The sequence below is a fragment of the Pipistrellus hanaki genome (genome assembly GCF_964339955.1).
Source record: "Pipistrellus hanaki genome assembly, chromosome: 16".
Lineage (NCBI taxonomy): Eukaryota > Metazoa > Chordata > Mammalia > Chiroptera > Vespertilionidae > Pipistrellus > Pipistrellus hanaki.
Window position 1 is genome coordinate 31,988,507 of NC_140518.1, and position 14,024 is coordinate 32,002,530.

The 14,024-nt window shown below is 51.2% G+C and overlaps 2 protein-coding genes across 6 annotated transcripts in view; one reads left to right on the forward strand and one right to left on the reverse strand.

Moving 5' to 3' along the window:
• ABR (ABR activator of RhoGEF and GTPase) overlaps positions 1–2,503 on the forward strand; it is a 181,606-nt gene extending 179,103 nt beyond the window's left edge. For all 5 annotated transcript variants that reach the window (XM_084862843.1, XM_084862846.1, XM_084862844.1 and 2 more), the window contains one exon: positions 6–2,503. In XM_084862843.1, coding sequence (XP_084718969.1) covers positions 6–95 — 90 coding nt within the window. In that variant the 3' untranslated portion in view covers positions 96–2,503. The remainder of the gene's footprint in view (positions 1–5) is intronic.
• A 2,203-nt stretch (positions 2,504–4,706) lies between these two features.
• On the reverse strand, positions 4,707–12,749 carry TIMM22 (translocase of inner mitochondrial membrane 22). Its single transcript, XM_084863071.1, has 4 exons — positions 12,261–12,749; positions 7,137–7,333; positions 6,599–6,671; positions 4,707–5,255 (listed from the first exon to the last, which is right to left on the reverse strand). The coding sequence occupies exons 1-4, from the start codon at positions 12,499–12,501 to the stop codon at positions 5,179–5,181; spliced, it is 588 nt and encodes a 195-aa protein (XP_084719197.1). The 5' UTR covers positions 12,502–12,749; the 3' UTR covers positions 4,707–5,178.
• Positions 12,750–14,024: the final 1,275 nt, after the last annotated feature.

Genomic DNA, 14,024 nt, shown 5'->3' on the forward strand with positions numbered 1-14,024 from the left:
CGCAGGTCCAGGTCCTCCTCTACTACCTGCAGCACCCCCCCATCTCCTTCGCAGAACTGAAGCGGAACACACTGTACTTCTCCACGGATGTGTAGCCCCAGGTGGGAGCTGTGGGGGGTGGCCGAGCCGGCCTCTCTAGCCGGGCGACCGGCACAGACTTGAAAGACTACGATAGGAAACTCCCAAACCCAGCACTCCAGACTCCAAGGGACGCAGGGTTCCGAGAACTGGAACGTGTGCATCTTTTGTGCCACCTTGTACAAAGCCAGCCGCCCCGGCCCCGCCTCGCCGCACGCCCCGGCTCCCGCCCTCTGGACCTCTAGTGTGTCTCCTGCTCCACGCCGTTCGGGGGTTGTCTATGTCCGTTTGTCACGCAGAGAAGGTAGGGACGGACCCCGTATGGGCACAGAGACGGCCTGCTTTGTCCTTTCATTTCCTCCAACACTTTCTCTCCTCCCGAGTCCGGTCCAAGGGCTTTCGTTGGGCGCCCCGTAACTGCTGCCAGCTTGTCCTCGCTTGGCCCCGCTCCCAGATGGCAGTCTCCTGGCAGCCTTCCTGCTGCGCGCATGTGCAGCCCTGGTTTCCGCTCCGCCGCCTGGGGGGGTCCGAGGCGGCCCCGGGGGCGGTGGCCACGGGGGCCTCAGTGCCGCCGCATGCTGCCCCCGCCCGGCCCCCTCCTTGCCCTCCACCCGTGGAAGCACCCCCGCTTTGCCTTGCTGCCCGTGCAAATGTTGGACAAGGAGACAGACTCACACTAACCCTCGGCTTAGCAGAGCTGGAGAGCGGATTTCTGGAACTTTCCACCCGAACACCATTTCTGGGGTTTATCTGTTCTGTCTCCTGTCTACCGGTGAGGCATCTTGACTGTTTCTTCTTCTGCTTTTCGGTTCCTTTCCCCCTGGTGGTCTATTTCCTTTGAGCGTAGGCTCGTCAGTGACCTGCTACGGAGACGGCCGGAGGGCCCGGGGAGAATCGGGAGGTGGGAGAGGCAGGGCCCCAGGTGGACACTCCGAGAGCGAGCGGCGCTGGTGTCCCGAGCGGGGAGGCGGCTGTCGGCAGCAGGCGTCGCCGAGGCTTTCCTGGTGAAGCCGGGCCTCGGGGAGGGCCACTGGTGTGGCTGAAGCAGGCGTCCAGACCAGCCCCGCCTGGTGCCCCGTGTACCTCGTGGTACCTTTGCCTTAGACTTTACATCCTCCACAGCCAAGCACTGCCACGGGGTAGCCCACGGCCACGGCCACAGGTGCTGCAGGGCCTGGGAAAGGCAGGCAGTCCACGCAGGCAGCCGTCACAGCGCGGCTCCCAACCCCGACTCCCGGGTGCAGCCTTCCTGTGAGTGTTGGGAAACCCCCGAGGCGGGGGAGGAGGAGGAGTTGCAGGCGCCTGTCTCTCCTGGGATTGGGTTGGGCCGGAGACCCTCACTGTTGATGCTCCATCGAGTCCGGGATCGGCAGGTTCCATTCCCAGCTCTGAGACCCACAGCGCGGTCCTGGGAAGGAGAGCGTGTACCTGTTTCTTCCCGTGGGAGCCCTGGTGGTCAGCCCGGCTGGGCAGACGCTCCCAGGCCACAGGGCTCGAGGGGCAGCACAAGCTCCTCTGGCAGTGGAGTCCGGGCCTCAGGACTGCAGAGAACAGCTCCCACAGCGTGAGCGCAGGGCTGAGGGGTAAAGAAGGGTTTGCTGGCCCGAGAGCTGTGGTGCTTGCTCCGGAAGGAGGGTCCTGTCACTCCGTCGAGGGCAGACGGGACACGTTCTGTGCACATCGGAGGAAAGAGATGCCCCAGGAGAGGGACTACCATCTAGCTAGCTACCTGTTCGCAGCTTCGTCAGGAGCCCTGCTCCCTGGGACAGGTGAGGGGGAAAGAACTTGAGTCTAAAGATCCCAGCGCCTGCCCATCTCTGCTTTTGTTTCCAAAGCCATTGATGGTAATGAGTGGAGGCCCGGCTTGAGCTAGTTACAGCCAAAAATGGGTGCCTCCCACCTCCCAAAGCAAGGGATGTTTACTTCTCAGCATCAGGTAGCTCCTTACTGCAGCCCCTACGCGTGCTTAGGCAGTGTGAGAATGGGGGGAAGGCTAGGAGGGCTGAGAAATGCAAAAGGCTCAGAATATTTATAGATTCTACCCCGAGTGGGGAAGGGCAGGTACCAGACCTGGATGACGCTGCACCAAGGAAATAGCCCACGGGTTCTGCTGAGGCAGGAACCGTGCAGCCCAGAACCCCATCCTGTGCCCAGCAGGGCAGGCTGTGCCCACAGGCTCAGGACACAGGCCACAGGAGCCCTAGAAGGCCTGTCCTTGTTGGCAGTGACTATGGGCAGCCGGTTTTTGCCAATACAGGTGGGATGGGACCCTTCATTAATATTTGACTTTAATAAGTGGGTAAGGATATATTTTTTTGTCTATGTTCTGTTTCAACTTCTGTAGATTATTATAAATTGATGTAAACCACGTGAGAGGAAAATGTTAATAAAAAAATGCAAAGCCCCAACATTTGCACACAACTCAGCCCTGTGGTGCGGACATTTGTGTTCTCAGTGGTCCAGGGAAGACCACCCATCTAAATATTTAACTCTTCAGGCTGCGTCCAGATATGAGCTGCGGGAATCTGTTTACCTAGTTACCCTCCTGAGCTTCCCTGTGGGCTCTGTGGGGACTGTGGCAGTTGGAGGGGAGCCCAAGCCTTCTCCTTCTCTCCACAAGGCCTCCAGGTCACCCCGCAGCCAGCGAGGAAGTACACGTGCTCTGCCAGGAACCTGGCCGTCGGCATCCTCAGGGAGAGATGGCAGGAACTTGTCCCTTCAAGTGGAGCCTTCCTATTTTGTGTAAACTTTCCTCTCCACTTTCCTTGGATGTGGCTCAGCTTTGGGGCAGCCTCTGGCCTAATCTGCCTGCAAAGAGGCTGGGTCCCCTAGAGAGCCTCCTCCCTTTAGGAGAGCCCGTGGGGTTAATGGAGCTCCCACCAGCCCAAGCCCTTGGACACTTGTTTATTCTGGAGATCGGGAACAGATGTCTCTGAAAATTGGTGTTTGGTTTATGAGGTCATACTGACTCCTCAGCCATCTAAAACAGGAAACTATTCATCTCCTCTCTCGATTGAATAGTCAGTGTGGACAATGCTTCGCTTAGTGAACTGATGGCTACTGGCAGCCCAGGGCTCATCTGTTCCAAGCCAGTGGTGGGGCAGCTTGTCCTTGTCCGGGTGCTCAGTGCATCTGACCCCACGCGCTAGACTGGTCGGTAGAAGATGCTGGGTCCTAACACTTCGACAGGTGCCAGGCAGGAGGAGTAGCTGCTATTACTCTGAGTGCTTTTAGGTGGACACTTAGGGACAATGTAGAAAACAATTCTAAATTAGTGCTTGGACCTCTGAGGACCCTCCAGACAGCCTAGCAGCAATGACGCCTCATGCCTGTGAGACTAGGCCAGGCATATAGAATTCACCATAGAAGGACATGAGCTCTGTGCACCAACTCACACTCATTCCAAAGGAAACAGCAGACATGGCCAGAGGAAGGTGTTACCAGCTGGGTTTGACATTATCACTCACATACAAACACACACTCGGGATGCCTGGATGTTCCAGCTGAGTCTTTGAACTCTGGTTAAGAGTGGGTGGGCTAGAAGACAGCAGGCAGGGGGAAAGAAAGCAAAAAAAAGGCAAAGGAGTTACTGTACTGCAGGAAAAAAAGACACAACCACTGGCTAAAGACAGCCAGGATATATGCCCCCAACAAGCCTGCCTGCCTGCCCCAAGAGCAAACGCCTGAACTCATCAGCTTCATCTTGCCACGGAAGCAGCAGAGTAAAGCAGAACCCAGGGCAAATCTTACCTAATAATAGACAAACATAAATAGACCGTACCTCCCTACGCCCACAGCCAATCAGAGTGAGTATGCAAATTAAGAGGCCAGAGATGGCGGCTGCCAAGCTGCTCCAGGCGTGGAGTGGCCTGCGGGGCAGGATGCCTGCTATGAGAGGGAGGGCGGGGGGCAAAGGGGTCTACAGGAGCGGAGTGCCACAGCGAAGACAAGACTGCAGACTCCGGAGTCTGCGGCAAAGACGACAAAGGCAGACTCTGGCCGGAGGAAAACTGGTGCGGGAAGCCAAGGGAAGGAAGGCCTATTGCATGAACCTCTTCGTGCCACGGGCCTCTGTCCTAATCATAAAAGGCTATTTGTTGCCTATGATACAAATTACACTGAGCTTTTGTCGTCAGAAAGGGCTACCAAGTCAAGTAAAAAACACTAACATGTTAAAAGAACACATACCAGAGAGCAAGGGTGTGGTGAACAACCCCTCAACGATGCCTGCTTTTACCCGGGACCTGCTGTGACTTCGTCATCAGAATGATGAGAGCAGGCTCCTCACGTGTCCTGGAGCCAGGCCGAGTCCAGTGCTCAGAGCACACCACCAGTGAGTGGCTCAGACCACAGGCATCCCCGTCGGCCGCCCACAGGAAGGCTCTTAGGAGAGGCCAGCAGGACTTAACCCTGGGGTTTCGGTGCATTCTAGGAAGTGGCGAGGCTGGCTTCTTGGATGGAAGGCCCTGGCTGATATAACAGTCTCAGTGAGGGTAACACAACTACAAACCCTGAAAACCTAGCAATCCCAGACTTCTCAGGAGCTTTCTCCATGTTTCTCCTTTGAATGTTCAATCTTTGGGCCACCTGGCACCATTTTGAGGAATTAAGAAATAAACCACTTAAACTGTAATATAAATACATTTTTTAAACAAGGATAGCAGAATGCTAAACCAAGGGACACAGTGGGTCAGAGGCATACATTTACTGTGCTGCCCTGAGGGGTACGTGGGAGGGATGACTGCATGGAGTTCCGAAGTCGAGCAGTGTCCTGGGTCTGTAAGGTCACCTCCATTCCCACCGCACCAACCAGCCAGGGGGCCACGTGTGGTCAGCACCGAATCTCTGCAGCTTAATCTCTACAAGTCAACACGCTGACTCCTAATCTTCCGGGAAGAGAGAGGCGGGTGTCCAGGAGCAGAGTGTGGCTGCTCAGAGGCTGGAGGCGTCCAGTGGCCAGGCGGCTCCTCACAACACGGACTGTCTGAGGGGAAACAACCGTCTTCAGGGTCTGAAGCGAGGGCCCGGGGCGGCGCGGGAATGCCCTCCGAGAGCAGCGCTGGCCTGGGCGGCGGTGTCCGTCCCCGGAGGCAGTCGCTCTCACCGTAGGTAATAATCGATGGCAGCAGAGAAAGCAGCAAAACCGCCACAACCAATGACCCCGGCATTTAAGCCAGCTGTAAAGAAAGCAGAAATGGCATTAACCGTGGTGACAATGCGGGGCCAGACTGCATTCACAAGACATGTGCACACCCACCGCATACCCACAAGCACAGAGAGCAGCTAAGTGCTGTCATTCACCCTGTCAGAGAACTGTAAGGCTTCAATGAAGCCGGGCACATGATCTAACCCAGTGCTTTAGTTACACTGTGCCTTCGTTTAACTTTTCTCATTCCAAAGAATTAATATTTCCAGTCTCATGAAAACAGCTCCTCACAGGCAGGAAACTGGTTAAGAAAACCAGCACTTGGAATCAAGTGAAAGCATATGGCCTGCCCCTGATTTGTTTATGGAGTGAATTCCTGGGAAGGTGATCAAAGCGGTCCTGGAGGGAGCCGAGCGAGGGGAAGACCAAAGGAAACGTTACCCTCTAAATCATACATGGCCGTTTGAGGAGCAAAAGCTTTTAATGACAGCAAGTCATCCTGCCTCTCGGAAAATGAGGAAAGAGGCTGTTTGCTTTGGGTAAGTCAGGGCACAAGCAGACAGAGAGTGGCCCAGCAATGGACACTGTTAGGAAAGGCAACACTCTTGATGGGAATGCCAACAGGGAGAAGTGGCAGGAAATTGGTTTCTTTCTTTGTTGTTTTCAGCTGATAATCCAGCATTTCTTAAACGCCTATATTTGGCTTCCCATGGGTAGAAATCTAAGAATCCTCAACTGCAGAAAGACATTGCTGTGATAACTTAAAAAATTAAAACTGACAACTGATAATTGTAGAGAATTATTAAGAAAAATGTCTCGATCCTGGAGATGCATGGAGCTGAAAGTTCAGCATGGTATGTGGACAAATGGTCTTCCCATGGCTGAAGGGAACCGAGCTGTGCTTCCGTCCTAGTCTGCACATTACCGTCCTCCAGGAATCACTGTGCATTCCAACACGGGGCAGGTCTTTCTGCTAAGACAGATCTAGATCTATCAGCGGTCCTCTCCTCGGAGCAGTTTGGCCCCTCAGGGGACATCTGGCCATGTCTGGAGACACTCTGAGTTCTCACAGCAAAGAAGTGCTACTGGCATCTAGTGGGAGAGGCCAGGGATGTGCTAAACATCCTTAAATACATGGACGACCCTTTCCCAGATTATCTGGTCCAAAATGTCACTAGTGCCAAGGATAAGAAATCCTGAAATTTTCAAAACTGAGTTGACACATAAGCAAACGTGACTCATTTGTCAGAGGGAAGAATACCAAGTGCCCACATAGGCCTGGGGCTGTCCCTGGAATGCTCATATGTTTAGAAATGTCAACTTCAGCACACTGTCCGAGGCCACAAAGAAAACCCTCGAGACTTGTTTACCAACCTCTGAAACCAATGGCTCCTCCAGTGATGCAGCCACTAATGACACTGTTCTTCCAATCCGATTTCCCCCGGTACTGTGGGCGGAGAAGGGCAGTTTAGAGCCAAAGAAACATGCCAGACAAGGCGATGAAGGGAAAACACAGGGTTCCTAGCTGGCTAATTTAGTCCCGCCCCAAGGGAAACCTAAAAGGTTTCCTCTTTTTCAAAAGGACAGCTCCTAAAATCTGAATGTGTTCCTAGATGCTTCCTGCAGGTGACACCAGAGCACTGAAACCAAGTACAGCATTATCCAAATCTCGTCTCAGACTCCCCAATAAATCTTGTGTTTAAGATCACCAACCAATGGTAAGCCTACTAAAAGTAGTCAAGAATCATGCAAGCCCAAATCATAAATACAAAAAGTTTACAGTAGGGGCTATTTTATGGACATTCAATCTAGCAATATCTGATCTGCCTTCTTAATAACATTAAGAGTCTTTCTCTTTAGAAGTCATAAGATGACAGGAGACAAAGCTTTCATAGAAGGCAGAGGCACTTACAGATTCAACCAAACACTCGGTGCAAGAAAACATGGCGCCCACAATGGCAAAATTTTTGGCGTAGGACATTCCTCGCTGCCCCATGTCTTTCAGAACTTCCTTTGCTGTCGGAGTCCGGTAAGGGTCCTTAGGGTCAAAGCCCACATTGGTATCGATGCCGGCGGTGAACACCCCAAATGCACCTCCCAAGACAAATCCTAAAAGCAAGCAGAGATGAGATGTCTGTGGCATGTTTTCTGAATTACTGCAGTGGGTCACATTCCAACAGCACCTTCGGTGGCCACCCATGAAGAGGATACCCGCCCCCCATGCCCCCCAAACTCGCCACTAGCCTGGCTTCCACATGACACAACCTAGGATCTGTCTTGTTGACAGCTTCCTCTGTATCTCCTCCTGGATTTCTTCATCATTTCACCTTATCTCTCTCAAGGTTCAGTCTTTACCCTCTGTTCTCTCCCTACACTCTCTCACCTATAACCAGCCACCCTGAGTGCAGCTGTCAACTTTGCAAAGCACTCCCTTAACAATGGTAACATGCCCAATAGTCATTTAATAAATACCATCTGCCAATTACTATATTTTTTAGTTAGAGCCTCACTCATTCTTCACAATAACCCTATAGATATTTTTACCCCCTCCTTTTTGTAGCTGCAGAAACCGAGGTTCAGAGAGGTTAATTAACTTCCTTAAAGTCACAAAGCTACCAAATGGCAAACTCCACTTTGTCACCCACAGCTGACCCTCCTGAGCCTGCTGGGCATTTCCATATCCACGACCCTCTCATTACCTCATGGTCAGTCCGGTTGACCCTTGAACAATGCAGGATTAAGCGTGCCAAGTCCCTCACAGTCAAAAACCCACACAAAACTTCTGACTCCCCAAAAACATTTGTCTTGAGTAAGATCCAGTGAGGAGCCCGAGACCCAATCCCAAAGAGAAAGACAGCCTGGCTGCCACGACCACCAGCTGCGCTAACCACTGACCAACCTGCACCATCAGCAGTGACCTAAAGAATTAATGGCCATTCAAAAAATAACACAAAAGGCAGACCACAACCTTACCAACACAAAGAGGCATCCAAGCAAAAAAGTGGAAGACTAATAACCAAGATGTGGACATCGATATATTTACTGTTATTCTTTACGAAAGACATACAAAAGGAGAATTATCAGCCAATGTTTCTAGCCATTTTTCTGAGAAAAACCTGCACAGAAGACAAAAGAGCGACCTCCCTAGTTTCAGCAACCATGAGATTTACATCCCCCCCCCCCCTTTTATTGTTTCGGTAATATGAATGGAAAGAAATAGTGCTCTGGCCAATTTGGCTCATTGGTTAGAGTGTCCGCACTTGGACTGCAGGATCATGGGTTCAATTCTGGTGAAGAGTGCATACCTCGGCCGGGACCGGTTTGGCTCAGTGGATAGAGCGTCGGCCTGTGGGCTGAAAGGTCCCAGGTTCGATTCTGGTCAAGGACATGTACCTTGGTTGCAGGCACATCCCCAGTGGGGGGTGTGCAAGAGGCAGCTGATCGATGATTCTCTCTCATCGATGTTTCTAACTCTCTATCCCTCTCTCTTCCTCTCTGAAAAATCAATAAAAAACATATTTTAAAAAAAAAAAGAGCCGAAACCGGTTTGGCTCAATGGATAGAGCGTCGGCTTGGGGACTGAAAGGTCCCGGGTTCGATTCCGGTCAAGGGCATGTACCTTGGTTGCGGGCATATCCCCAGTAGGGGGTGTGCAAGAGGCAGCTGATCGATGATTCTCTCTCATCGATGTTTCTAACTCTATCCCTCTCTCTTCCTCTCTGTGAAAAATCAATAAAAAACATATTTAAAAAAAAAAAAAAAAAAAAGAGTGCATACCTCCATTACAAGCCCCTCACTAGCCCCGGTCCGGGTGTGTGCAGGAGGCAACCAACTGATGTTTCTTTCTGTCTCCCTATCCCTTCCACTTTCTCTCTAAAAACAAACAAAACACAAACACACACACACACACACACACACACACACATACACACACTGGAAAAAATACCCTGGGATGAGGATTAACAAAAAACAACAAAAAAGAAATATTAATACTACATGGGAGAACTCCGACCAAAGAAATTGATGCTTTTTTTTCTGCCCAACCGGTGCGGCTCCTTTTTGCTCACTTTGGATGCTGGTGCTAAATTCCCAAGTGGTGTAATTTAAAAAGAATTTTACGGTCCTATTTATTTCTAGGATGAGGGGAGGATAACATTTTTGTTATGTTACTCTCTTTGAAAATGTGGAGCATGAAAATTTTTACCCTTGGGGGCAAAAGAATTCAGTGTCCCTGTTACCTGTGGGGACTGGTTCCAGGACCCCCCACAAATACCAAAGTCTGCAGGTAAGTTCCCTATATAAAATGGTATAAATCAGCACACACAGGAAGCTGCCCACATCTGTGGAATCCCAACAGAGGATCGAAAACAGTATAGGTCTGGCCCGTGTGGCTCAGCTGGTTGAGCACTGTCAGGGGCACTGACAGGTTGCCAGTTCCATTCCTGGTCAGGGCACATGCCCAGGTTTCAGGTTCAATTCCCAGTAGGGGGCATTCAGAAGGCAGCCAATCAATGATTCCACCGATGTTTCTATCTCTCTTTCTCTCCCTTCCTCTCTGAAATCAATACAAATATATTTTTAAAAAACAAGGGTCCATGTGTAAGTGGACTCGCACAAACCCATGCTGTTCCAGAGTCGGTTGTCTGTGTTCAATGAAATCATGGGCACCTCCCCGGCAGACGTGTTTGCTTATGGCTCCTTCTTCCCAGTCACTCCAGCTACAAACCTCAGGGGCACTTCTGACTGTTTCTGTGCTCCCCGCTACAACTCCATGTCCACAATTATCATCCTAGTCTAGGGCCTTTTAATATATATATACACACACACACACATACATACATACACACACACATATATGTAAAATTTTTTTATAGAAAGAGTAAGTATTGAGGGGAGAGAGAGAGAAACATTGATGTGAAAGCAGAACATTGATCGGCTGCCTCCAGCACAGCCCCTACCAGGAACTGAGTCCAAAACTGGGGCATGTGCCCTGACAGTGAATCCAACTGGCAACCTTTCAATGCACAGGAAGATACCGAACCAACTGAGCCACACAGGGCAGAGCTAGTCTAGGGCCTTTATCACTGCCACCCTGGAGCGCTACAAAGACTCATTTCAACAAATATCTAAATGACGTGTCAGGGTCAAGCACAATGATGGACAAGGACCCAGTCCACACCTCATGAACTTTCAGTCTAGCCGTTTTCCTCTAGGTCTCCCTCCCCACACTTTTCTCTCCTTCACCACACTGCATCCTGCATCACTCTCACTACCACTTGATACTCTCCTAAAAAAAAAAAAAAAAAAAAAAACTCAATTATTGCCCTAATGCCTATAGGCTAGTGGTTCTCAACCTTTCTAATGCCGTAATCCTTTAATACAGTTCCTCATGTTGTGGTGACCCCCAACCTTAAAATTATTTTCGTTGCTACTTCATAACTGTAATTTTGCTACTGTTATGAATCGTAATGTAAATATCTGATATGAAGGATGTCTTAGGCGACCCCTGTGAAAGGGTCATTCGATCCCCAAAGGGGTTGCGACCCACAGGTTGAGAACCGCTCCTGTAGGCGAAAAGCCCAAACCCCCTATCCGACCCCAACCTGAAATGACATTCCTTTTCCTCTTTGTTCACCCCCATTCTCTCAGTTCTTCAAGATACAGCTCCAGTCTCCCATTCTCTTGTGGTTTTCCCCAAACAAACAAAAAGCTTTCTCTTTCTTCTTTCTACTGTACTTCACATTGGCACTCTCTATATTCATCTGTCATTCTCAACGAGATTTCAGCTCATCTGCAAGTGTGGCCAATCTCTGTACCCTGCACACAGGAGGGGCACTGTCCATTCTCAAATCCTCGAAAGGCTTAAAAAAAATAAGCCAGTTCTAGACTTCTTTCCCCTTTGTCCACTGCTGTCTAGACTCACACGGGCCACAATGGCCCTTCTGTTTTCAAACCTCAAGCCAGCCCTGGCCGGTGTGGCCCAGTTGGTGGAGCGTCCTCCAGTGCACTGAGAGGTCGCCAGTTCCCTTCCCCGTCAGGGCACATGCTTGGGTTGTGGGCTGGATCCCCAGTAGGGGGCGTGCAGGAGGCAGCCGATAGATGTTTTTCTCCCTTCCTCTCTCTCAAATAAATAAAAACATCTTTAAAAAAAACACAACTCAAACCAGCTCCTGCCAGACCATTGCACTTGATGTTCTCTATTCTGCAGCATCCTTCTGCCAGATATTCTGTGACATAAATACTAGAGGCCTGATGCACACAATTTGTGCACTAAGGGAGTGTCCCTCAGCCCAATCTGCACCCTCTCCCCGTCTGGGAGCCTTTGGGGGTTGTCCAACTGACAGCTGGCAGTCAGACATCCTTAGAGCTGCCATGAAGGCAGGCCAGGAGAGGTTGTGAGCTTGGCTCAGGCCTTTTGTCTGAGAGGTGCTCCCCCTGTGGGAGTGCACTGACCATCAAGGGGCAGCTCCTGCATTCAGCGTCTGCCCCCTGGTGGTCAGTGCACATCATAGCAATCAGTTGTTCCACTGCTTAGTCAATTTGCATATTAGTCTTTTATTATCTATATATATAAAAGCCTAATGTGCAAATTGTCCCCTCAGGAGTTCAACCAGGATTGGGGCGGAACAGCTGGAAGGCGCTGATCAGCAGATCTAGGGATCCTACCCCTGCATGAATTTCGTGCACTGGGCCTCTAGTGTAGGAGAAGAATGTTACCTTCCAGAGAACAACCCTCTCTCCACCGCCTGGCACATGACAGCTGCTCAGTAACAATCTATTGAAAGGATGATTATTTTAAAGTGAACGAATGAACGATGAAAGAGGCCAACCATTTTATAACGTCCAGGCCCCGACCCACAGTACCGATTCTCTGATCCAACTTCCAGGGTCTAGGGAGCGTGGCTGGAGTTCACCGAAAGAGACGGGGTCAAGGTCAGGCCCACAGGCTCCTCTCCTCCCGGGCGCCCGGTCTCGGCAGAGGACCCCCTGCCACCCAAACCCTCCGCCGCCCAAGGGCGCCCTCGCTTGGCCTCACCTCCCACGCAGGCCAGCGCCGCCTTGAAGGCGCAGCTTTCCATCGCCTTCTCTATCATCTTCTGCTCCTCACTCTTGGCCGGACTCGGGATCCCGCCCAGCATGCCGGGCTCCAGAAGCCGGGGCTGCCGCTTGTCACCCACCAGGTGCTGCAGGAGAAGGCTGTACTGCAGCGGGGCTTCGGCCGAGCCCGCCGCCTGCGGCGCCGAGCCGCCGGCACCGGGGGCCGCCGCCGCCGCCATGGCTGCAGTCGCCCAAGAGACGCTGGCGTCGTTCTCCCCGCAGCAGATTCCACAAACTTCACGTCCGGGCCTGACGCGCCTACGCACTGTGCCACGACGGCAGATTCGCCACCCGAGCAAGTCCGCGGAAGCTGCGGAACTCAGGTCCGTTCGTGCGCGCCTGGCAGGAGCACTATTATGTCCCCCCAGAGCCTCTGGTGAATACTGAGTCAGGTTTGTACAGCATTCCCAACGGCACTGACAAACAAGAGTCAGATTCACCACAGCGCCCTCATCACCGCGGTGCCTCCCGGGATTTGTAGTTTTCACACGTACACTTAAGACATTTCCCAGGAAGCCTTGCGCTGGCACGCGTCTCCCCAGGTCCTGGGAAGCTCTTGACCCGCGGGGACACAGGGGTAGCGAGCAGGCAAAGCGGCAGTGCGCCGGGACGCCGGCAGGAGGCGCCTCGCCACTGACCTTGCAGTCTATTCCTTGCAGGTGTGAGATGGGATGGAAAGTGCTGAGAATGGTATGAATGTATGGAGTAACTGTTTTGTTCAATAATTAAACCTTCGATGAGAGATGGGGGTATAACAAATCATTGAACAAGGGAATGAAGCTAACCAAGCGTAGGAAAAATCAGGGACTGTGATAGGAAGTGGAGGGACTGTGTCTGGATGGAGAGCTGGTTGTCGTCAGTGAAATTAGTGATGTGGGACTAAAATTGCCATGAAAAGCCAAATTTACCTTACGTTGAACCAGTTAAAGTGTTTACCAGCTTGCACACTTAGGACCTGAGGTAAACTGAGAGATTCATATTATATATGAACTCAGAAAAAAAAAAAACTTGTAGTTTTTATGGTACTAAAATAGATCACAAATTATTGTGTTGATCCAGACTAGCATGCATTTGGACGAATCCACTAAGATAGTGGTTGGCAAACTCATTAGTCAACAGAGCCAAATATCAACAGGACAACGATTGAAATTTCTTTTGAGAGCCGAAAACCGACTTCTGCACATGGGCCACGAAGTTTCCATCGCACTGTACCAGCGCGCCCGCACGTGGTATTTTGTGGAAAAGCCACACTCATGGGGCCAAAGAGCCACATGTGGCTCACGAGCCGCAGTTTTCCAACCACTGCACTAAGAGAAACACATAAATGGAAACAGAAGGCAGTGAAGATAGCCAGTCAACATAGACAGCATTCTATGTGCTTTGGAGCATAGCATACGATTCACCTTGCTTTGGTTCCAACCAGGCCACTGAAAGAGCTAGTCCTAAGGTCCCCAGCAAGAGGACATTTATTGGCATGAAGCGACAGATGGGATAGAGCGTGGCATTTCTAACTGCAGAAGACTGAAGCAAAACAGAAGGTGTGGAGCCTCGAGCCGTAGGGTCTTGGGGTTTAATGGCCAGCAGTTGCCTAAGAGCAACCACCAGACTTTGGACTGGCTCCCCACATGCAGCTCTGAGGAACTGCAGCTTGCGCCCCTCTGCCTCCAGGACAGGTCATTTACCAGAAAAACCTATCCATATT